Source organism: Eptesicus fuscus, chromosome 17 (genome assembly GCF_027574615.1).
Source record: "Eptesicus fuscus isolate TK198812 chromosome 17, DD_ASM_mEF_20220401, whole genome shotgun sequence".
Lineage (NCBI taxonomy): Eukaryota > Metazoa > Chordata > Mammalia > Chiroptera > Vespertilionidae > Eptesicus > Eptesicus fuscus.
Window position 1 is genome coordinate 58,733,920 of NC_072489.1, and position 24,815 is coordinate 58,758,734.

A 24,815-nucleotide genomic window follows, 5' to 3' on the forward strand; every position below is an offset into this window, starting at 1 on the left:
ATGACACGCAGCCCTTCCCAGCACTGAAATAAACCCGAAGTGGGAGGGGCACCGAGCAGTGGCACCAGGCGGCCCGGCTAAAGGAGACCGAGATGAGGAAGGCAGGTGAGCGGGCGCCCCGGGGTGGGCGGGCAGCCCGGTGTCGCGGGCCTGGGACCGAGCCGGCCGAGGGTCACACGTGCACGGGGCCCTGCGTGCCCGTTCTGCCGGAGCCCAGCACCGGGGTCGTCACAGGACCCGAGGCAGCCCCGGCTGCTCTGTGCTGGTGACAGACACACACGGGGGCACGGGTTTCAGCTAATGTGGGAGCAAAGACTGACTGGCCCAGCAGGTTCCTGTAAAGCTTTGCTAAGCCATCCCCGCTAAACAGATGTGTCAATAACCAGGAAGGGCAGATTGGAGAAATGAGGAAGGTGAAAGTCCCCGAACAGACTTTAAAAAGTAAGTCAATTACTGAAACGTCATTGGAGATAAAACGAGAAAGCGGAGGCTGAAATCCATCACACACCAAAGGCTGCCGCGGAGATGAAACAAGGCCCGAACCCGCACAGAACCCAGAGCCAGCGGTAGCGCAGAGGATCAACTCTCCACAGGAAAGCGCAGCCCCCGCGCTGATGAAAACAGTTCCTTTACACACGAGGAAGCAATCTCCAAGCACCAGGGGTGGTTTTAAAGAATAAAAAAGACGTTTCTATGTGTAAAATCTAGCCTCTATGTACTATCTCCGTTTAATAAAGATCTGAGGTAAGCACAAATGACGCGGCATGGTTAAAACAAAGATGAATTTGTAATGGATCGTCAGGCATTTTGGAAGGCAGCAAAACAAACCCCACATCTGAATGGGTGGGAGCCAAGCTGGACTTGGAGCTTCCTGGCATCCAAAGCAAAAACCGAACAGGAGCCCCTCCTGGTGAGCGGCACTGAGGGAGGGGCGCAGCCCCCCCCCCCCCCCGTGGGGGTCACACCGCTCTCAGAGGAAGTAAGAAGCAGAGAGCAGCGCTGGTGTTTGACGTCAGGGACAGAAACACCGTCTGAGGACACCGTGAGTCTTTTAAAATAACGTTTTATTTTTCCTCGTCAGTGATTAACTTTGGAGCCTACAGAAGGGCATCATGATTACAGTGCATAAAAAAATATAGATGACAGAATAAAAATGTCAGGTTACACAAAGTTAGTTGGTTTGTTTTTCCCAAAGTCATCATTCGTCGGCATTTCCAGGACCCTGGAGCTTTGAAAAAAACACGACGGAACTTCGCTTGGACTCTTTATTTACTTTTTTTACATTTCCAGCAACGAACACGGAAGTGCCCACGTGGAGAGCGCCCGCGCACACCTGTTACAATGAACGCAAGGCCCACGGAGACGCAGGCGAGCCCCGAGAGCCGTCGGATACTCACACCCCGTACGGAGGGCGGAGTTCACCCCGCCGAGCCGCCTCCCGGGGCTCACCGTGCCTTATCTAACAAGAGAAAGACAACGGGTCTTCCTACAACTCAGGGCTCCTTCCCACGTGATCCAGGATTTGTAAGGGTGTTTCCACTCCATAAATTAGTAGCTGCTCAGTAGCTGAGAAATAGCCTATTTTAAATTACCCCCAAGGAGACCAGGACTCCGGGGAAGGGTGGATGTTACGACGATGTGGGTGGAAGAAGATGCGTCCAACCAGCAGAAGTCCCCCCGAGCGCAGGGAGGAGGGCGGAGGGCCGGACCCACATCCTGCGGGGAAGCCGGGGCCTGGCCGAGGAGAGGGCGCGGCGCCGGACGCCCGGCGCCATCGGTTCTCAGGCCGATGGGCTAACCCCGGCCGCGCGCAGGTCAGCTGCCCCCGCTCCTCGCTCAGGTGTCGTTTGGCACCGAAAGGAAGGCCTCTGAGGCAGGGCTCAGGCTCTCAAGGAGGCCACTGGCAGCCCCCGGTGCGGACACGCGGCCGGGACGCCCCAGGCCCGCGTCCACCTTGCTCCCCACGCCGGAGGGCCGCGCATCCCACGGCTGAGAACAAGCTCCTTTTAAGGAGGAGCCACTGCCCCAAATGGCCGACACCACGGGTCCGATGAGGTAAACGCCAGGCACAGAGGGGACAGGGCGGGGGCACGGCTCGCTCACTGCACGATCCCGGAGTCCACGGACGTCTGCTTGCGCGTGGTCTTCGGGGGCGGCGGGGGCGGGGTCTTGCTGGGCAGCGGGGGCGGCAGGTGCTGGAAGACAGAAGGCGAGGGGGGCGCCCGTTACCGACAATGATGGGAGAGCGAGGCCCGCAGCGGGGCGGGGCCGGGCGCAGGGCAGGGAGGGAGAGGGCCCGCAGCCCTGGTGGGGCTCCTTCTCCGCGTGGCGTGGGGCGGGAAGGGAGGGAGAGGACCGGCAGCCCTGGTGGGGCTCCTTCTCCGCGTGGCGTGGGGCGGGAAGGGAGGGAGAGGGCCCACAGCCCTGGTGGGGCTCCTTCTCCGCGTGGCGTGGGGCGGGCAGGCGGCTGCGCTCAGGCCTGGGCTGCGGGCGTCTCTGATGAGCCGCTCTGCACAAAGCCCGTAGGCGCCTGCCCACCCTGCTCCTTGCGTGGCGGCTCTCCATCTGGGAGCCCTGACCTAGGGCCCGGAATGAACCGACTGCAGACCTGGGCCATTTCCCGGTTAAGAGCAAGTCAATAGGAGCAAAGCAGGACCCAGGGCCACCCAGGGCCACCCAGGGCCACCCAGGCCGCTGGGGTGTCACGGCTGAGCCCGGCTGATGAGGACCCACAGGCCCCTCCTCCTGCTCCATTTCAGGTTCAGAATGTTCAGTCCAGGGGCAGGGAGGCCTGCTTTCCGCCCAGATACAGGCCTGGGAATAAAGATCTGATTGGTTGACTAAGCTGCTCGGGAAACAAGAGCCCGGCCAATCGGTGTGCTCTCTGGACTCCGTGTCTCCCTTTGTTTGAACGTGTAGTTGGCTGGCTAGTCTTCTTTTTTTTTAAATATATATTTTATTGATTTTACAGAGAGGAAGAGAGAGGGATAGAGAGTTAGAAACATCCATCAGCTGCCTCCTGCACACCCCCTACTGGGGATGTGCCCGCAACCAAGGTGCATGCCCTGGACCGGAATCGAACCTGGGCCCTTCAGTCTGCAGGCCGACGCTCTATCCACTGAGCCACACCGGTTTCGGCGGCTGGCTGGGTAACTGTCCCACCTCCAGGCCAGGCCCCTGCCCACCCCCGCGGCACCTCTCGGGAGGGGCCGATCTGAAAGCACTGCAGCCGCAGGACAGCCGTCCCTCCCGCATCAAAGACGAAGCGCAGCCAATGAGATGCACAGCCTGCGGGTCAGCCCCTCGGGGAAGAGCGTCCTTCCACAGCTCAGAGCCGGGGAGGGAGTGTCCACAGAGGAGGAAACGCGTGCACAATTCACAGGGGAAAGCACGCCTTCTGCTATGAAAAATCCGCAGCCACGCGACCCACAGGTCCGGGCGCCACGTGGTCGCTGTGGGGGCTGAGCAGACACAGAGGTAAGTGTGGGACTTCCCTCCACACCGGGCTCATCGAAGTGGATCGGAAGGAACCTGGACAGGGATCTCCCGGCCGCAGGCCATTCCTGTGTGTGCACTGCACACTGCCCTCCACACGTGGCCCGGCCACGGAGCCACGGAGCCACGGAGAGCCCCGTGTGAGAGCGCCTGGAGAGCGAGAAGGGAAGCGTGGCGGATCTCACAAGCCGGTGCCTGGGACTGCCGAGGGGCGAGAGCACGGGTTCAAAAGGCTGGGGAGACTCGGAGCTAATATTTGCACGAGCGGGCAGGCCGCGGGGCCACTGCGCAGTGAGCCCTCAGAGGAGATTAAGGACTAAAGTAGTTTCAGGAGGTGCCGGCCTCGGGGAGCCAGTGCTGATAAGGCAGCCAGCACCCCAAATCTAAGTGGGGAGGGGGTGTGGGAGGCACGGCCGGTGGTGGGTGGCTCAGGGATCTGGGCTTTGCCCAGATTGGAGCCAAATCCTGCAGGTTCTCCGAGTGGCAAGGGCCCATCCCCCCGGGAGCGGCCATGGCGAGGGGGGGCTCCTGGAGGAAGTGCGGGGATGCGGGGTCCCAGGGGCCGGGGGTGAACGGGAGCTGTCCCCAGGCAGCGGGATGGCGCTGCTTCCTCACGGGTCAGACCGACGCTCCCTAGAAAAGCTCCTTTCCGACATCAACCCGCACAAGGACCCACCTCAGTGGAATGGCGTCCGTGGTCACGGGGTCGGCCCCGCCCCTTCCTTGTTCCAGGGCCACAGCTGGACGTGTTTCCCATGACAGGCCCACAGAGGACCCTGCCACGGCCGCGATCGCCGAGGCCTTTTCCCCAAATCAAACCAGGCCCGGCCCACGGCAGCACGCCGACGCCGGGAAGGGGCAGCGCTGCGTGGAGCCAAGACACCGACAATGCCAGGCCCGGCTCCGACCTACCCTGTGGTGAGGAGGCGGCGGCGGGGGGGGGGCGGGGGCGCGCCCGTCACGTCCTGGCTGTCCAGCAGGTTCCCGTAGTCCGCCGTGCTGCCCTTCAGGGGCAGAGGGGGTGGGACCTCGGCCGCGTCCATCCCGGTCATGCCGTTCAGCTCCAGGCCTGGAGGGCGGGGGGGACTGAAAATCAAACCCACGTGCCACCGGGCGGGCACCCCACGCGCTGCTCCCATCGCTCCGGAGCTGCGGGAGGCAGAACCACTCGATCCCGAGAAATGCCTGCCAGCGGGCAGGGCGGGGAGCTGGGGGGGGCGACAGGGCAGAGGGCGGGGCCCCTCCTACGGGCACGTCCTAGGGAGAGAACATCAGGTGCCAGAGGCCCCTCACCCAGGGCTGGAGCCCACTGTACAAACAGCCACGTCCCCCGGGACCCTTCACCCCTCCTGGGTCCCTTCGCCTCCCGGGCATTTAAACAGCGGGGGGGGGGGGGGGGGGTCAGGAGACCGGTCCCCGCCTGCCCTTTGCAAAGCCCAGCAGGCCCGGGCACCAGCCCTCCACCGCCGCTGCCTCGAGAGCGTCGCCACGCGAGGGCTAACGTGCCCCCAGCCGCCCGCCGCGCGGCTCCTCGCCGGGGCGGCCGCGCTGCATGAAGTGAAGTGATTAGCGGGAGCGGGCCGGGCTGCTGCCTCCAGTAAGCCGAGGGAAGTGCGAGTGATGTTTAAAGTAAATGGAAAAGTGGCAGTTTGCCAACGGAGAAGCCATCATTAGGGCGTCACACCCGCAGCCCCTGCGGAGGCGCTCAGACCACGATGGTTTTCCTTCGTGTGAAAGGGGAGCACGGACACGCCCGCGACGGGATCGCCTGGTTTCCCCGAGGACGCCTCTGCCGGGGGAGTCCCCGCGAGGAAGCTCCTCCTGGGAAGGGCCCGTGGAGGGACCCGGAGGCCTGGCCCGTGGGTGGGAGGAGGGAGGAGGCCTCAGCATGGGCGCTGCCCAGGCCTGGTTGGGTGGCCGGCCCATTGTGGCAGAACGTCCATACCGTGACCCGGCCACGTTAGCCACCTGAGCGCACACGGCCTTCCTCACATTGTAATGAGCAGCCGTCGTCACTGTCTACGCCCAAAACTTCCTCCCCCCGAACGCAGAGTCCCCATCCAGAGGCACCCACGCCCTCGCCCAGCGCCAGGCGGTCCGGAGAGCCCGGGGCCCGCACGTCACCCGGAAGCCCGGGGCCGCGCCTTGCCCCTGTGCCCATGTCCCCGGGACACTGCCAGGGAGCGGGTGCTCAGGGAAACGGCCTGCTGCCCTGGAGGAGGCGGGTCTGACTTTAGGGACTTGGACCCCGGGGGAGGCCCAGGGTGCCGAGGTCAAAGGCGGGCAGCGCCCACTCACTGGACTGCAGGCTGAAGCTGAGCTTGGTCCGCGGCATGACGGGCGGGGGCGTCTGCTGGGAGGTGGGTGACGACGGGGACACGGAGAAGCGCCTTTCGCTTCCGATGGCGTTGATCACCTGGCTCTTCGGCCTCTGGGGCCGCAGGGGGCTTATCTGGGGGGGGCAGAGAGAGAGAGAGGGCGTTAGGGTCTGTCCTGGGCTGCGGGTGCCACCTCAAAATTCAGCGGAGCGAACGGGATTCCCTGGGATCTGTTATTCATGTCAACGCACCAGCACGTGTCATGTTAAGTGTCTGACATCCTCCCGAGAGATGGGAGTGCGGAGCAGAGGAGGCGGGTGGATAGCAGGGGGCCGAGGGGAGGGCGTGGGACTCGCTGAGCAGAGCGGGCCACCCGCAGTCACCCAGGCCGCGTGGTTTCTGGCCGGGAAGGGGCCGGGGACAGACACACGAGTGCTGTTTTCTGACAACACAGCATTCCTGTGCGTCTTCGGAGACACAGGACGCCCGAGAACATGGGGACCTGCTGGGACCCTCGGGATGGAGGGCGGTGTGAGTGGGACCAGGGGAAGCTCCCGCTGATCCGTGCCCGCCCCGCAGCAGCGGTTAGGCGAGGGGAGGGAGGAGGGAGACCCATTTTGACGGGACAATTTTACAGCCAACTCACCGCCCCCCCCCAGGGGACAGCCCCGCAGGTAAGTGTGGAGGGGGGACCCCGGCGGCGCAGACAGGGGAGGGCCCCCGGGAATTACCGTCTCGGACAGGATCACGGCCTCGGACCCCTGCGGGGCCGCGTCCGCGGGCCTCAGCTCCTTGTCGAACGCCTCCTGGTGCTTGCTGTTGCGCTTCTCCTTCTTCTTGTCCTTCCTCTCCTTGTCGGGGTCGTCCTTGTCCAGCTTGTCCTGCGACCGCGAGTGCATCTTCTTCGGCAGCAGGGGCTCCAGGGCGAACCTGGAGGAGAGGGCGCTCAGGTCCCGCCTCTCCATCGGCGGGCAGCGGCTTTCCGCCCGCAGACGGGCGGCGGCCGTCCCTCCCAGGAAGCCCACGTGCGGCCTGGGAACCGCCGCCTCTACAGGAGGAGGGGCCGCCCAGGGAGGCGCAGGGCGGCGAGACGTGTTAACCGATGGCAGCAGATGGACTGCGTTTGCACCTCAGCAACAACAACCCGAGGAAAACCCGCAGCTGCAGGGGGGATGCAGTCTGATGCTCTGGGGATTTCTGTCCCTCTGCGAGGGGAGGGGGCACTTGAGTCTATTCCAAAGGCTAGCCCTCACCTTTTATTTGTTTTTTTATATATCATCTATACACATATACACTGAGTGGCCAGATGATGATGATCTCTGAACACATAATAATCTGGCCACTCCGTGTCTATCCTATAGAATAAAAGGCTAATAGGCAAATTGTCCCCTGGACCAGGAGTTCGACCAGCAGGCAGGCCGGCCAACCACCCATGTCCCCTCCCCCTGGCCAGGCTGGCCGGACCCCACCCATGCACGAATATAAATATAAATATATATATATATATATATATATATATATATATATATATATATATATACTGAGTGACCAGATTATTATGCATTCAGAGATCATAATAATCTGGCCACTCAGTGTATATTTCAGAGAGGAAGAGAGAGAGAGAGAAACATCAACGATGAGAGAGAATCATTGATCGGCTGCCTCCTACACGCCCCACACTGGGGATCGAGCCCACAACCCAAGTATGTGCCCTGACCAGCCATGACCTCCTGGCTCGTAGGTCGATGCTCAAGCACCGAGCCACGCCAGCCGGGCGAGCCCTCGGCTTTTAGCGATTTGGACGGGAACACCCACGCGCCATGGGAGGGAGCGGGCGGATGCGAAGGCGTTTCTGGAGCCCGGCGTCCGCCCCGGCTTCCAGCTTAAGACTGCAGAGCGGAAGGGCGCTTCCATCTGAAAGCCTTGAGGGCCCCGCTGGCAGGTTCCAGGGTGCGCTCAGGTGCTCAGCACAGAGAGCTGCAGACAGAGGACCCGGGTCCCAGCGCGGCCACTGCGGCTGGAGTCCTCCGTCACAGGGGACCTTCCTGCTCAGTGTCACTGCCGGGCCGTGGGGAAACGTGGCGTGACGCCCTGTCAAGTACACGGGTCTCGGGTGGTTTCACGTGGCCACACCGAGCATGCACACTCGCCTGCACACAACTGCCACCTGCTATTTTAATGTCAGACTTGGGGGGGGGGCATCCTGTCCCTGTCCCACTCCGTCACATCAGAGAGGGGAGGAATGGGTCCCGTGAGACGGGAACCTCACTCCCTGCGGCAGGAAGGCGGAAGGAGACCGGCCAAGGGGTGCACAGGGGCGAACGCGGCCCTACGACCTGTCAGCGCTCCTGGCCACGCCCACGTAAGGGGCTCTGGTTATCAGGTCCTCCTGTCTCTGAAAACACAGCACATGGGAACGGCGTTTCACAGGAGATGCGGTCTCTTACACGGAGCCGCAGCCCTGCGGTCACCGAGGAGAAATGGCCTGCACTGAGATTTCGGAGAAACGTCACCTGTGGGCAACACATCATTGCCCCACGATTGAAAGAAACAAACTCCGAAGCCAGCAGCGTGCACAGAGCCCCTGACCAGTGCCCCAGGCCCCGAGCCAGGCGGTCTCACTGCAACACTCTGTCCACGTGGTGGATGGCTGGACCTTTTCCGCAATAAGAACGTAAAGATGACACACCGGGGTGGATTTCCACCACTGAGGCATGTGGGACACCCAGACGTTCCCGCTGGATACACATTAGCCAATAAACCCACATTTATTACGTTAGATAGTGTGTCTATTATATTACGGCAATATCAACATATTCATCATGTTCTTCTCGGTTTTGCAGAACTTGAGACGACTGATGTAGGAAGGAAGGTTTAGTGGACGCTGTCCGCTTAGAGGAAGCCAGGTGCTGGGAAGGACAGGCAAACATACAAAGAACCGAGAGAGAGGCAGGCTGAGGCTTACGTTTTCCACCCGGGAGAAGCACCTGCCGACAGGGGGCGCTGCATTCTGCTGGTAGCCCGTGCCATTTGAGACCAAAGCCCCATTTCCTCCCCATCAGCCACCTCGCCAAGGGAGGAAACCCTGAGAAGGAACGAAAACCTGGACTCTATCCAAGATGCCGCAAGTTCAAGGTCAAACCCCGGCTCCCCAGGGAGAAGGCCAGGACCGCCCGCGCTCGTGGATTCACACGTGCAGCACACCACACTTCGGATCCAAACCCGCAGAGCCACTGCAGCCGCACCCCTGCACTCCTGGAAACAGGAAACCTTTCCACGACCAGCCCGGGATTTTCTGGGGGAGCAGCCGGATTAGATTTCTCTAGCAATCTTGCCGTCAGGGACAAGCACGCGTGATTTAAATACCTCCACACGGAGGCTTTCCACACGGACTTGGCCTTACAAATAGCAGACACGGATAAAAATTGCTGTTAAGGGAAAAGAAGAAGTGGGTATAGTTTTCAGTTCCCCACCGGGCGCACCCGTCGCTGGCAAGAAAGGGCACTCGGAGCTGAGTGTGCCCAGGGCGCTCGGGAGCTCGCTGTCTGCGCGTGGCCGGGGCCGGAGCCTGCGGGCTGGCGGGGTGATGGAGTGGCAACCAGACGGGGCTGGGTAAGCACACAGCTGTGCAAACTCGACAATAAAACCACTGGAAGCTCTTCTGGATGGTTAAATTGCAACATTGTTTCTTTTTGTATAATAACAAATGTTACATGTTTGCTACTCAAAAGCGCAAAAAGTATCAACATGGAGGTTTTCTTTGAACAATGAGTTAATGAGAGAGTGAGAGCGAGAGCGAGCGAGAGGGGGTGGGGGAGGAGGGGGGTTCGGCAAGGGCTCAATTGTTCACAGCCTATTAGGTCCTTGCTCCCTTCCTGGCGGCTCTGTGCCCTGGAGCTCAAGAGCCAATCTGGCCCCCTGAGAGGTCTCGCAGGTGAGGTGGTTCTCAAGGAATCCTGACCGACAGGTGTGACACTGGAGGTGCGCAGAGATGGGGGGTCCACGCACACCTGGCGGGGGCGCACCGTGCTTTCTCCTGGACGTGCTGAGCAGGACAGAACGCTCATGGGAGGTAACACTGGACGGAAACCTTTATACCCAGAGTGGTACCCGAAGGGGGGACTTCTCTCTCAAACACTCACAAGACCCTGAACGTCTTACTGGGCACTCAGTTCGCAACGTCCTAAAGGGTCTCAGTTTCAAAGACAGTTCTGATTTTTAAAATATCCTCGGTTGTGATCAAACCAACCCAGGGCCCTGGTGGCTCCTCCGGGCCCCGCCCACTCTCCCTGCTGCGGAGCGCCACTCACCCATCGGAGCCCGGCCTGGAGGGGGTGCTGTCCGATGACAGGGAGGAGACGGAGGCCACCGACAGGGGCCGGGACGAGGAGGGCATGGTGAAGGACCGCACCATGGACCGCGGCCGGCCGCCTCGCCGGTCGTCCAGGCTGGAGGGCTGCAGGCGAGAGAGAGGGAGCGACGGAGAGTGAGGCTCGTTGGACGTTCGTCCCAGGAGACTTCCGGTCTGGCCGGGTCAGAGTCTTGGTCCAGGTTGTCTTAACAGCCTGGAATCTAGACCCAAACTGTCAACACTTCTATGTACAGTACATGGTCCCACTTGGAGTCAAAGATGAAAATGATGATGATTTGGTTTTAGAAAATTTTAAATGCAGATTTTTTTAATTTTTTTTTTTTTTTTTTTACCAATGCCACAATCCATCAGCCTCTTCCAAAGTCACAGCAGGAAGTACTGCCCGGAAAGCCTGCTTTAGAGTAACATCTGGAACGAGATGAAGAATCTGGGAGACCTTTAGATGAACTGGGTACAACTCTGCGTGCTGACAAACCGTGCCCATCACGGACGTGTGACCACTGCACTCCTGGTGACGAGACACGATGCCCTGCTCCTAATGAAGGGGGTTCCTCCCCTGCGGTGCCGGGCACGGTGGATTCGGGGAGGCCTCGGCTGGGCCTGCGGCTCCTCCTCCCCAGGGGCGGGCTGGGGATGCATTTCATCGGGATGGAGTTGTCCATCCTCTCTTGGATATGCTTTTGTATATTTCCAAAAAGCGTGTCCCTGAAATATACCAGGTGCCAACCTCTAACTGGTAGAAAACGCCCGTGCCCGCACCCGAGCCGGCTGCTGGCACACCTGGGGCCGCAGCTGCTGCCGAAGCTCCTTCCTTTGCCCCGGGGACGTGGAAGCCCCACCCTGTAGGGCACGTCCTCTGTGTGGCTTCAGCCGCCACCCCCACCCCCAGCCCCAGCCCCAGCCCCAGCCCCAGCCCCAGCCGACCTGCCACGGATGACAGATTTACAATCGCCACGTTCACATCTGGACAGTGGGCCCGTTTCTTAAATGTGCTTCGCATAAGAGTTACGATTTGATTGGACACTGTCTCTTTAATAAGAACAGGAACAAAACTGCAGGGCAGTTTAGAGCAGGAGATGGTGTGTCTTTTCTGTAAAGTGCCAGCCAGCCCGGCCAGTGGCTCAGTGGTTGAGGGTCGACCTATGAACCAGGAGGTCACGATTTGATTCCCGGTCAGGGCACACGCCTGGGTTTCTGGCTTGATCCCCAGTAGGGGGCGTGCAGAAGGCAGCCGATCGATGTGTATCTCTCATCATGGATGTTTCTCTCTCTCTCTCCCGCTCCCTTCCTCTCTCTGAAAACAATAAGAACACACATAAGACATGGAAAGGGCCGGATCATTGGCATGTTAGGCTCGCAGGCCACGAAGGCTCGGCACCTCTGCCCGGCTCCGCTGCTGTGGCAGGAGAACAGCCACACACCACACAGCAAGAGTGGTCGTGACTGCTTGCCAATAAAACTTTATTTACAAAGGCAGGTGGCGGCCTCAGCCTGCCAACCACTGGTTCGGAGTGATAAGCGGCTGGCAGCTGGCAGCAGGGCGTCTGCCCAGGCTGGGGCTTAGCACCCACCATGGGCCAGTGCCACCAACTTGCCTCGGTGGGAAAACGAAAGAGGCAACAGGTACGGCGTTTCCAGGCTGTGAAAATGCCCCTCAGACCAACCTAGAGCCCGAGTCTGCAGTGCCCTCTCCGGCCTCTGCAACGGCCCCGGCCGGCCTGCGAGGGTCCTGCCGGCTGGAGCCTGTCGCGTGTCCCTACAAACTGAGGATCAGGACCTGACTTTTCCAGCGGAAGCCGCGGTTTCCGCATCCTGACGGGCGGGCCTCCGGGGCCAGGTCGCGTGAGTGGACGCTGTGTGTCCCGCAGCAGGGCTGGCCGGGCCATCAGAATCAGGCTGGCCGGGCTGTCAGAACCAGGCTGGCACTGGGAGTTAGAACCAAGCTGGCCGGGCCGTCAGAACCAGGCTGGCACTGGGAGTTAGAACCAAGCTGGCCGGGCCGTCAGAACCAGGCTGGCTGGGCTGTCAGAACCAGGCTGGCACTGGGAGTTAGAACCAAGCTGGCCGGGCCATCAGAACCAGGCTGGCACTGGGAGTTAGAACCAAGCTGGCTGGGCCATCAGAACCAGGCTGGCGCTGGGAGTCAGAACAAGGCTGGGGTTCTGGCTCCCGGAGGCTGTGACTTCGCATAAAACATGGACTCACGCTGCGCTCGCTCCCTCCCGAGCACACAGGGAGCCATCGTCCGGCCGAGGAGGCCGTGAGGAGGGAGGGGGAGCCCACGGGGCTGGCGGCTGCCCTGTCCTCGCTGTGTTGTCTCCGTGGCCTGAGCACCAACTCCCCTGGGCTCTCAGCAGGTGCGCCCTCAATGGCATCACACCGACGCGGCATCGCCAGGCTGAGCTGCCCCCACCCCCACCTCCCGGGGTGCTCACTGCAGTGTGAGCACAGAGAGCAGCGTGTCAGGGGTGAGGCGCAGGCTCATGAGCTTTCCGACTGGCTCCTTCCCTCACACGGCACACATGCCACGGTGGTGGGGTTCACAGGGGCGACATGCCCGCCCCTGGGAGGGGGTGGTGGGGGTGGTCTGGGGTGGGCCGTGTGCTCCTCCGGACCACCTCCAGGGCCCTGCTTGGCCTCCAGCAGTGACCATCCTCCCACAGGGAGTCCCCGCGGGCCATCTCCGACCTCCTAACCCGTCACGCCTCCTCAGTGATGGGGACCTTGGGCTGGGCCCGGCTCCCCTCTGGTCTGGGGCTGTGAGCCGGCGCCCTGCGTGACATGTGCCTAATCCTGTGTGTGCTGTGTGAGTTCCCTGTCGCTCCCCCCCACGGAGGGGAGCCGGAGATGCGGCCAGTTCATGGACGGTACCCCGCCATTTCCCGTGGCTGAAAGGAGGCGCTGGTTTCGCTGCCGACGAGCAACTAAGGGGACCGAGGTCCCTGACGCCCCGCTTCCTAAGCAGGCGTCCTGTACGCATCTCAGTTACTCCGCCGCGTGAGCCTGCCACGTGGGACACCGTGCCTCCCCCCGCCCCCCGCCCCCCCCTCTCCCGCGAGGGCCCACTCACCATGGCCCGCACGCCGTACTGCTTCTCCACCTTCTCCCGCAGCTGCCGGAAGCAGGCCTCCATCCGCTCGTGGAAGGGCCGCAGGGCCTCGGTGATCTTCTCCCCGTGAATCCGGATCCCTTCGGCCAGGAACGGGATCTGGAGGACGAAGGGGGCGACCCTCCTCACTGCCGGGCCGCGCCTGGTCCGGGAGGGGCGGGCACGCAGGGCGGGGAGGCACTGCCACGGGGCTCTGCGGTGGCGCCCACGCGGGACGGCTGATTATGCGTAGGAAATCGGACCCGTCGGGGCGGGGCTCAGCGCCGAGGGCCCCTGGAGGACTCCCTTCCCCGGCTGGCCGTCCCGTCCACCTGAACGCCCGCCCGGCTCGGCACCAGCCTTGGCGAAGAGCTGCCCTGTGAGTCTGTTTACATGCAACCTGGTCTGTTGGCCACGGGCCATGTCACAGCGCAAAGGTCTTTCTTAGCGAAGAATATTCTAGGCAAGGAGAGCCCTGCTCCGAAACGCAGACATCTAAGTCTGTGGGGTCCATCTAAGTCTGTGGGATCCATCTAAGTCTGTGGGATCCATCTAAGTCTGTGGGATCCATCTAAGTCTGTGGGATCCATCTGAGTCAATGGGATCCATCTAAGTCTGTGGGATCCATCTAAGTCTGTGGGGTCCATCTAAGTCTGTGGGGTCCATCTAAGTCTGTGGGATCCATCTAAGTCTATGGGATCCATCTAAGTCTATGGGATCCATCTAAGTCTGTGGGATCCATCTAAGTCTATGGGATCCATCTGAGTCTGTGGGATCCATCTAAGTCTGTGGGATCCATCTAAGTCTGTGGGATCCATCTAAGTCAGTGGGGTCCATCTAAGTCTGTGGGATCCATCTAAGTCTGTGGGATCCATCTAAGTCTATGGGGTCCATCTAAGTCTGTGGGGTCCATCTAAGTCTGTGGGGTCCATCTAAGTCTGTGGGGTCCATCTAAGTCTGTGGGATCCATCTAAGTCTATGGGGTCCATCTAAGTCTGTGGGATCCATCTAAGTCTATGGGGTCCATCTAAGTCTATGGGGTCCATCTGAGTCAATGGGATCCATCTAAGTCTATGGGTCCTGAAAGACATGCTTTGGAAATGAATCCGCATCTTTTCTTCCTCAAGAACTAAAAATAATCTCTTCGCCGCCAGCCCGGCTGTCACCAAGTCTCCCGCCAACACCTCCCTTCGGAGCGTGGAGACTCAGCTGACCTTTAAAAGTGTCACCAAGAGACGTTTCCTCACAAGCAAAACCAGGACCCTCCGGCCGCTGTCAGGGGCGGGGCAGGGAAGGCTGGCTCCCTCCCGGTTCTGCTGCCAACGCCCCCGCCCCTCCCGCTCCGACAGGGAGCGCGACACTCTTCACCGCAATCAAGCGCAGAGCTTCCTCTTAATAACTTATAATTAAATCGACGCACTGATTAGAGACAGATTTCCTCGTGCAGCAGCACCCCAACCCCAAGGAGCAGGCTCCGAAGACGGGTAATAAGTACACAATTGAATTTCATGTGAACAACTTCTCGAAACCTTGTCAAGATGAATCACGGCACAACCTGCGCCTGGCTGGCATCTATGGCAGGCAGCTGTGGCCTCTGCGGCACTCCAGGAAGGGGGGCTGGGAATGTGTCCCCCGCGCCCCCCGTGTGCAGCCCTCTGGCTGCACCCACACAGTTGGTTTGGCTGACAGTTGGGCCTGACCCCAGGTCCCCGCCAGGCACCCGCTTCCCGCCGTGACTGCAGCAGGACGGTGTGAGGTGCGGTCCCGGCTAACGGGGGTTTACCATTCCGTGGGAATCGCCCCTGCGGACCGCGGCCCCCCGGGCTGCTGGGTCTGTGCAGGGGTACAGTGGTAAATGCTGACGAGAACCCTTCTGCTTCCTGAGCCCCCCTCGGGGGCCGGCGGAGGCAGGCTGGGACAGCCTTGAGGGGGGCTGGAAGAGGTGGCGTGTCTAGCTGGGTGCGAAGGCAAGTGTGGGGGTGCGGCCTGCAGGTTAAGGCACAGCCACCCTCCACACTGAACACATTTCGATGGAGAAGGGATCTTTCTGGAATGTGCAAAATGCAATCCCATCAGTGTTCTGTGGGTTTGATAAAACCCTGCATTGGGCGGATTCTTGACCCAAAGAAGCTACTTGCTGGACTAACGTTAAGACCCCGAACTGCAATCTGGCAGGTGACATGTATGGGGCATGAAATTTATCCCCCAGAGAGGTGCCTGGCGTGGGCCACCTAGAACCTTCTTTGGCAGCGGGATCTGTGTCCACGTGGGGCTGAGGTGCAGCCATGAATGAACCCTCCCTCCAACCGCTCCGGCGCTGAACACACACACAGAGGCCACGGCGCGAGGCCTGGATGGCCTTCAGAGACCCGTCAATCCAGGCGGATCGACCTGGCTGAGCACCGAGATCTGGGGACAGACTGCTGACCCCCACGTGGGCCCCGATGTGCCCTGGAACGGGGCCCAGGAACCTGCCTTTCTAAAGAGCCCCCCAGAGCGGGGAGAGAGCCCCCCTGGCATTGCTCCCACGGAGCAGGAGGCCCTTCTTCCAGGCAGCGCCGGCCTTGAGGCTGGCCCTGTGTCCCGGGCCGGCCTGCTGGCAGCAGGGAGCATCAGGGAGGGCTGCTCCGTGCGCAGGGAGTGCCACCCCGGCCACGACGAGGTACCTGTCACCAGCTGGGGACGACGAGGGAGGCTGGCCTCTCGTTTCAAAGAGAAACGCGGACGCATCCCTGCGGGTTAATCCGAGTCTGTGTGGACTCACCTCTGGGCACCGGGCAGGGACGCTCAAGGAGACAGCTGCTCTGGGAGCGACCCAGCTGGGCCCTCGGGTGGGGGCTGGCGCTCACTGGCAGCCACGAAGCAGCGAAGCAGCCTGCACCTGCCTCCAGGCCCCCGGGGGAGGAGCGGTCAGCCCCGGCCCGCCGAGGCCCTGGCACAGAGCGGGGAGCTGCCCGGCACCCATCACCAGCCTCCACCAGCGGTTTGAGGAAGCAGGATGTGCGGACTGCGCCTCAGGGGTGGGAACTGCGCCGGCGCGGCCGGGGATTCCCGGGGGACACTCGCTCCACCCACACGGAGTCTCAGAAAACAACAACCAAACACAGCGACAAAAGCAGAAGGGAAGATTCAGAGCGCCCCACACTCCTGCTTCATGACGGCAAGGCTCAGCGAGGGAGAGGACACACGGCGTTCAAAACGCGGCAAACGAGAGCGAAATCGCAGGTGACGTCTGAATATGTATTTTCAGGCTTTTGATTTAATGAAGTTGCTAGAAAACAGATGCCTTCTTTCAGCTCCCCGCAAGCTGCTTTAGAAGTCATCCTTTAATGAAGTTATTGGGGCGATGACACAGTGCTGACACAGTTCTCTCTGGGGAACAAATTATTTTCCTCTGTAGGACTCGAAACTCTTAAAATCCAATTTGCTGTAAAAGCTTACAGGGGAAAAAAAATCAATAGAACTTGTGCAGACCAAACTAGTTTTAGTGTAGCAGTGGTTGCAGAGTCTTCGGGAGGTTTGAATTGTGTACCCTCTGGTTACGGCAACATCTACATTGGAAACTTCCAGTCACTTCAACGCTCTCCCTGTTTTTTAGTAACAGGAAACCACCCACAGGAGGCTTCCGTTCCAGGCAATTTGGCCAAGGAGGTCCCAATGTCTCTTTCTTCCTTTTTTTAAAAATATATTTTTATTGATTTCACAGAGGAAGGGAGAGGAAGAGAGAGATAGAGACATCAGTGATGAGAGAGAATCATGGATCGGCTGCCTCCTGCACCCCTTCTGGCCTCCCACTGGGGATTGAGCCTGCAACCAGGGCATGTGCCCTGACCGGGTATCCAACCATGACCTCCTGGTTCATAGGTCAATGCCCAACCCCTGAGCCACACTGGCCAGGCCCAACACTTCTTATCACGGAGTAATTCCCAGCCCAACAGATGCCACGTGCATGCGATTTGTGGCACAGTCACAGCCATTAGGATGGTTATTTCAAAACTCGCACGCCAACAACAGTAACGGAAAGTAGCAAGTGCTGGCGAGGATGTGGACCAACTGGGGCCCTGGACGTGACGGCAGGCGGGATGCTGAACCGGCGCAGCCGCGGCGGCAAACCGCCTGGTGGTTCCTCAAAGGACGGGAAACAGAATGAGTGCGTCACCAGCACCCGCTTCTGAGTGTGCGCCCCACGCAAGCGAAAGCAGGGGGTCGAACAGGTTCCCCGCAACATTATTCACCGTCGCCCAAAGGCGGGAACAGCCAGGGTCCCTCGGAGCGTGAACGGTTAGTGTGACGTGGTGCAGACACAACGGAGCATGGTCCAGCCTTCCAAAGGAGGGTGACCCTTGGGGACATGATGCTGAGTGAGACAGCCAGGCACAGAAGGACGAACACGGGACCACTCCACCCATGGGAGGCTCCGTGAGTAGGGGAATTCATGGGGACAGAGAGGAGAAGGGGGGTGTCGGGGGCAGGAAGAATGGGGAGCTGTTCAATGGGGACAGAGTTTTGGTTTTGCGAGACAGAGCGTCCTGGAGATGACGGTGTGATGGTTGCACCACGGTGTGGGTGTACGGCATTGCCACTGAACTGTGCGCTTAAAATGGTTAGGGTGGTACGTCGTGTGCTCTGTAAGTGTCACCACAATAGACTATCACAGGAGTACGTGTAACTTGGCTTGAAAGCTAAGCTTAGCCCACTCCACCCTAGGAGGCCACGCTAGCTAATGGGCTGGCGATGGAGGAGCCACGCAGCTGAGGCTCGGAATGGCCAGGACAGAGGGGTCCCCAGAGGTGTCTCCTCAGGAGGAGCCGACCGTGTCAGGGACCCACCATCGGCCTGGGAGCCTCGCTTAGCAAGGCGGCCAGGGGTGCCGTGCCCGGCCAGATGCAAGGGGGCCTGGGCTCCCTGACATCCCCCTACCCCTGAGCTCTGCACCCAGCCGGCTGTGGGTTACCCCAGCCAGCACCCTGCTCGCCGCCCACGAGAGAAAACAGCCCCAAGAAGTGAGCTGCCCAAAGTGGGCAGAGCTCCCAGGAGCACCGGCCTGACGCCCCTGCACCGCCCGGCTCGCCGCGGCTTCAGGATGCCCGGATGTTGAACAGGCAGCGTCCACGGACACAGACACCCTCGGCAGTCACCTCCTCCCCGCCCCCCTTTAGGATCACGCCCCTCCGAGGAAAGACTCGGGGCCTCAGGAGCACCAGCAGAAAAGCAAAGCAATGAGTCGCATTGAAGTTGGGAAACCCAGATGTGACGACCCCCCACCCCCACCGCTCGCACCCCGCGAGGCTGCGTCCCCGCTCACCTGCCACGCGATCAGGTCCTTGAGCTTCTCGATCTTCTCGTGCGCCTCCGGGTGCTCCTGCAGGTACCGCTCCGTGAAGAAGGCCTGGCGGGGCAGGGGCCACTCAGTACCCCGCACCCAACACGCACTCTGCACACCTACTGTGCGCCAGGCCCCGGGGACAGAGCTGTGGGTCAAACAGACTCACACTCCTGCCGCCAGGGAGCACACTCCCCTGGCTGGACGCCCCCCCCAACCCCCCCCCAGAACCCAGGGCACAGAGTCCAGTCCAGTCAATCCATGGAGCGAACGGGCAGCCAGGAGGGGCATTCGGGGTGGCACCCCAGGCCTGGGAGCCCAGCAAAGGCTCAGCTGACCGGGACTCAGGTGAGTGGCTCAGTCTGCTGGGTGGCAGCTCCCCAGAGGCTTACAGGCCCGTCACCCCCACCCTGAGCCCTGCCCAGGTCTGGTGGGGCCCGCTGGGGCAGGGACCCTCGGCCTCTGCTTTTGCTTGTCTGGACCAGGGGTCAGCTCTGCTCTCGATTCAGAGCAGCCGCAGGCGCGGAAGAACGAATGGCCAGGGCCAGGCTGCCGACTGGGCTTACAAGGACGGGGCGGCTGTGGTGCCAACGCCGGGGCCAGACCACACGGCTGTCCGTCAACCCTGCCCACGCCCATCTGATGCTCCCCGGGGCCCGCGGGCCCTCTCCTCGAGCCGGCCCTGACAGACTCGATCCTGTGGCCTCAGTGACCCCAGGGCTCATGAAAGCCACGGGGGTCACTCTCAGAGCCAACCCGGGGGACCGTGCCCGGCCCAGGCCTGGCCGTGGCGGGCCCTGGACCGTCTCCAGCCCGCGGGGCTGCCGGGTCCCCTGGCCTGGCCTGGCTCATCGCTCTGCGCCGCTCGGCGACCAGGGTGGGCCGTCCCTGGGCAGGGCTGTGGAGAGCTGGCGTGCCACCTGCCTTTTCGTAGTTGGCGAAGCCGCCCATGACGGCCGGGTCCACGATGCCGTTGAGCAGCATGGAGAGCGGGTTGATGGGCAGGCTGGGGTCCTCCAGGTGCTGCTGCACCATGCCGTCCAGCTTGTCGTTGGTCAGCTGCATGGTCTCGATGGCGTTCTCCAGGGGGCTGATCTCCACCTGCGGGCGGGGGGGGGGGGCAGACACACAGGCAGTCGGGCCGGCTGCTTCCACGCCCATCGCCGGCCCCTCGCCAGGGAGCAGCATTTCCGAGCGAGGACAGCTTCCTCCTTCCGTGGTCCTTTCTACCCAGCGGCTTTTTGGGGCGCGGTCCCCGATTCCCCGGACGCAGGCAGCCAGGCATTTCAGTCTCATCGTGTGTCCACACGTGTGGTCCCCACGCGCCGATCCCAAAGGAACAGTGCCAGGCCGCCTCCCCCTCGCCCCCCGGGGCACCTGGGCAGCTCCCCGACTACAGAACCCCGACGACAAAGGGCTCCTGGGCAGAAGCTCATCCCAAGGCTGAGCGCCTGGCGAAGGAAGGGCCCTCTTCTGCCCCGGCTCACGCAATGGTGCCCGCGAGGCTTGCGTGCTGCCACGTGTCTCCTGAGCCGCCCCCTCAGGGCCTGCCCGGGTGCCGAGGGCCCACGGAGGGCGCTCCCAGCGCAGAAAGTGAGAGGGCCCAGGGTGGGGAGAGGGACGGAGCCCGGGGCTTCTGATCAGGAGGGTCACCTGGGGTGGGGAGGGGATGGGGTGAGCGGGACACGCTCTGGGGTGGCCCAGGCCTCAGACTGGTAAGGATGAACACTAGGGCAGTGGTCGGCAAACTCATTAGCCAACAGAGCCAAATATCAACAGGACAACGATTGACATTTCTTTTGAGAGCCAAATTTTTTAAACTTAAACTTGTTCTAACGCCACTTCTTCAAAATAGACTCGCCCAGGCCGTGGTAGTTTGTGGAAAAGCCACACTCAAGGGGCCAAAGAGCCGCAGGTGGCTCGCGAGTCGCAGTTTGCCGACCACGGGACTAGAGGAAACAGAGCTGGGAAGAGAGGTCCCCATGTGTTCTAGAACCAAATCTGGATTTTTCAAGGGGATTCACTGTACACTAAATGGTAGCCCACGCCCTCTGGCTAAGACCCTGCCGGGTGACAGCAGGCAGGAGACACTACAAAACGGACATCTTTCAACCTGACCGCATATGCAGGCCATCGCTGCTGCCATGCGTTCAAGGAGAGCCTACGGCTGACTAGTCCCTAAGGAACCGACCCCACGGCTCTCCGCAGGCAAAGCAGGGTTTAGCCAATGAGATGCAAGTCTTTATTTCTTTAAAAAGTGCTGGGGAGTGGGGGGGGGGGGGGGGGGGCAATGGTAAGATATGTACACATATAATACCTTAATAAAAAAAATGGAAAAAAAAAGTGCTGGGGAGGTGCCTGGCCTGTGTGGCTCAGTGGTTGAGCATCATCCCATGCACCAGGAGGTCACTGGTTCGATTCCCGGTCAGGGCACATGCTCAATCCCCAGTAGGGGGTGTGCAGGAGGCAGCTGATGCATGATGCTTTCTCATCACGGATATTTCTCTTTCTCTCCCTCTCTCTGAAATTAATAAAAGAACTTTTTTTTTTAAGTGCCAGGGAGGAGTACCCAGCTATCTTGGCTTGAAATGAGCAAGTGCTATTAATCAAGGTGTTTGTCATGCAAATGGCGATGGAGCCATCAGGAAGGAGCTGGGAAAACCCTATGCAAATGGACCTGGTCCTAAACTCTCCATTTAGCTAAGGGAAGGAGGGGCTGTCGCCACCCGGGGGAGGGCTGGCTCCCCACCTTGTGGGAGGCAGGAAGCTCAGTCCCCTTTCCCATAGGCTCCACCGGCTGTGCCCACATCGCACTAGGATGTTTGAGGACGAAGAGACCGGGGCTCCGGGGAGCACGGGGAGGAGGGGGAGGCAGTGTGATGTGGGGTTCCGTCTGTCTGATCTGGGGGCGGCATGTGCACTGGGCAGTGACCACACGGCACGCGTGGGGAAGCATGAGCGAGGGCCACGACATTCCTCCCGGGCGTGTCCTTACCATGAAAACGGACTTGACCTCAAACCACCGGAGAATCCCAGGCAACTTGTACGCGGTCGTGTAGACGGTCCTCTCGATCCACATGTTCTGCGAAGGGAACACGCCCGTGTGAGCAGGGTCAGCAGCTCGGCGGCTTCTGCCCCAACGGGACTTCCGGCCCTCGCAAGGCCAGCCCCCGAAGACGGGGTCCCCCTGGGAGAGGGGACGCTCGGGAAAATGGGGGGGGGGGGTTCCCTCGGAGCAAACAGGTTTCTGGAAAGGCTGCCGTGAGTGAGGCCCGAGCCTTACTGAGCCGTCCCGTCAGATAAACTCAAAGGCACGTGCATGGAGGACAACGGGGCTTCGTTAGGGGACCTCTCACACAGTAACAAAGCCAGTGCTTTAAGCTTCAGTATTCCCACCCAACCAGCGCATGCTGACGTTCTAAAATAAAGATACGGAAATGGAAGGGAGAAGAATCACCCACTACTCAGACACGGCCACTTACGCATGTACTAAGCATGAAAAAGTGTGTATGGTTTCAAGAAAACACCACTGCGTAATCTACATGTTTTGTAAGAGGCTGCCGTACATATGGGAGGAAAGTGTTTCGAGCCAATCAACGTAACTCCTTCACCCCACCTCCTGCGCTGTCAGCTCCCTCCCTGGGAGCGGCGGAGTCTGTGCACAGCGACCCTGATACAGACACAGGGCACACGGAGGCACCTGCGCGGGACCCGGGTCCGGATGGAGGCGACTCGGACACGCCCCGGAGGAGGCACGTGTGTGCTGTGACCTCAGAGGCACTTCCACAGCGCCGTCACCTGTCACCTGTCACAGCCTCCTGGGGACCTGGGACGTGGTCTGTGAGGCGCCATCGTCTCACTACGTGTGAGGGCCGCTATGCTAGGGTGTCTGCACGCGGGGCCTCTGAGGCCGCACTGGGGGTGGAATGAGCTTTAGGGGTGGTGTGTGTGTGTGTGTGTGTGTGTGTGTGTGTGTGTGTGTGTGTGTGTGTGTTTACCGCAAATTCATTGTCTGGGTTTTTCTCTCCCTTGCGGATCGGCCGGGAATATTCAAATCGCTGGACCTCGTTCACCCTGTAGAAACTGCAGAGAGAGAAATCATTAGGCATTGAACCCCCAAAGAAATCATTAGGCATTGAACCTCCTTTGCGAGGCGAGGCCTTGCCTCCCAACAGGTCACCCATTCCCTAAAATATCCCTGACCTTGACCCGAGGCGCTCGCTGAGCCTGCCTCTCCCCGCAGCTTCGACGCGGACGTTGGCAGGTGGAAAAATGAGCTGGAGCTGCCTCCTCCCCGCCCCCCAAACCCTCAGGGAGACCAGATGCAGAGCGACAGAGACACAACGCGGCGAAGGTGACTCCAAGGACAGGGACAGCCCGCCTCCACGCGTGTGCTCGTTCCGTAACGCTCTCCATCAGCGATGGGTCCGTGCAGCTCAGTCTTTCAACAGCGAGCTCCTTCAGATAATTTCACTTAATACTTTATTATTGTGAAAATAAAAAACTACACCTTTATTATTTTTAAACGGTTCTTCCATGCTTTACTCGTAGTTTCAGATCCACACACGGCAGATCGGCAACCACCAAGAGTGGCGTGGACGGGACCAGCGCGCCCCCCTCACCCGGGGTGGGGGGTGGGGACCCTGCACTGACACGCAGGCGGGCTCCCCACGCCGGAGGGAAATAGCTGAGCGCGTACGACGGTCCGCTCTTTGCTTTATGTCTCTGAGGAGAAAATGTCGCACAACGTAGAACGCGTGCCTTGCGGATGCTACCGTGGGTCCATCAGCAGAATCCCAGTTTATTTATCATGATCGCGGACAAGAGGCTAAGGATATGAGAGCCCACCCAGCCTCAGGCTCAAGGTAAGCAGATCCTGAGCCATCAAATAGTTGTTGTTTTGTTTGTGTTTTCACCAGAACATGGATCAAACAGAAAAGAAAATTCTTAACATCCAAGAAACATCGGAAGCAGGCTGTGGCCACAGCACTGCCGAGCCAGGTGCGCCTCAGAGGAGAGGCGGAAAATCCCACTCAAATCGCTGTGTGTAGTTCTCCACGGGGAGCGAGCCTGGACTCGCTCTTCCTGCCTCGCAGAACGCAAACACTCGGGCCACACCCAGGCACGGGGGTGGTGGGGGTCGGGCGGGGGGAGAGGGGTGGGCACCCTGCTGAAAACTTCCCAGGATCCTCTGCCCGGTGGGTCATAAGCAGACCAGGTGCCCCCTTCCCCTGCCGGTTGATACTCTAGCAACACGGGTGTGATCGGCACAGGCCCACTGAACGTGGATGCTTGTCCGTAATCACGTGACTGTTTTCCACCCACGGCGGGGAGCCCCCGACGCGGAGGGCTGACTGTGGGCATTGGGCTCCGCCGTTGTATGGAGGGGACCTGAGCAGGGGGTCCTGGAACCAGTGCCCCCAGATGCCGAGGGACAGGACATTCTGTGGTTGTCAGAAGTTATACCGAGGCTTCTGGACCCGGGGGGCTGGTGCCCCTAACCCAGGCGGACTTCCTCCACTGCACCCCACTTCCTTCTAGATGGTGGAAGTAATCTGCTCCCCTGCGCCGAGGCTAAGCCCAGCCTCTCCCAGAAAAAGGACCGATGAGAGCTATCCGGACGGCCCCGCCCGCCCTCGTCCGGGCAGGAGACGGGCGGCTCACCTCACGATCTGCTCGGAGACCGGCCTGTGGAATTTCGGGGGCAGGTCCAGCTTGGGCTTCACCGTGAAGCACTGAATATCTGAGGGTGACGCGGTCAAGGATCACTGTCCGGGGAGGCAGCCCCGGACCTCGCCCTCCCGCTGCCGGCCCGCGATAAGGATACACTGGCCGGGGAGGCAGCCCCGGACCTCGCCCTCCCGCTGCCGGCCCGCGATAAGGATACACTGGCCGGGGGAGCTTCTGATGTCCTCGCTGGGCGGGGACGTCGTCCTCATTTTCTCGGCGTTCGGGAACTGCGTTAAGAGCCGAGCCTCGAAGTCTTCCCGGCGCTCGTACTCCTTCCCGCGGTAGATGAACACTTTGCCCTGCAAACGGTGACGCTCATTAAGGAAGGGGGGGGGGGGCACGTTCACACACGAGGGTCCTACCCGGCTCGTTTAAAGGAAAAGGCTCTGCCCCAGCCCGCGTGGCTCAGTGGTTGACCTATGAACCAGGAGGTCACGGTTCGATTCCTGGTCAGGGCACCTGCCCAGGTTGCAGGCTCCATCCCCAGTG

The 24,815-nt window shown here is 60.8% G+C and overlaps 1 protein-coding gene across 1 annotated transcript in view; it reads right to left on the minus strand.

Moving 5' to 3' along the window:
- Positions 1-1,047: 1,047 nt before the first annotated feature.
- The window catches only part of DOCK1 (dedicator of cytokinesis 1), a 305,731-nt gene continuing 281,963 nt past the window's right edge, over positions 1,048-24,815 (minus strand). Inside the window, exons 41-52 of the mRNA XM_054728710.1 lie at positions 24,484-24,625; positions 24,261-24,339; positions 22,595-22,679; positions 21,592-21,678; positions 19,521-19,697; positions 18,579-18,662; positions 13,256-13,393; positions 10,124-10,269; positions 6,545-6,743; positions 5,794-5,947; positions 4,408-4,564; positions 1,048-2,195 (exon numbers count right to left, since the gene is read on the minus strand). Of these exons, the coding sequence (XP_054584685.1) occupies positions 1,889-2,195; positions 4,408-4,564; positions 5,794-5,947; positions 6,545-6,743; positions 10,124-10,269; positions 13,256-13,393; positions 18,579-18,662; positions 19,521-19,697; positions 21,592-21,678; positions 22,595-22,679; positions 24,261-24,339; positions 24,484-24,625 (1,755 nt within the window). The 3' untranslated portion in view covers positions 1,048-1,888. The remainder of the gene's footprint in view (positions 2,196-4,407; positions 4,565-5,793; positions 5,948-6,544; positions 6,744-10,123; positions 10,270-13,255; positions 13,394-18,578; positions 18,663-19,520; positions 19,698-21,591; positions 21,679-22,594; positions 22,680-24,260; positions 24,340-24,483; positions 24,626-24,815) is intronic.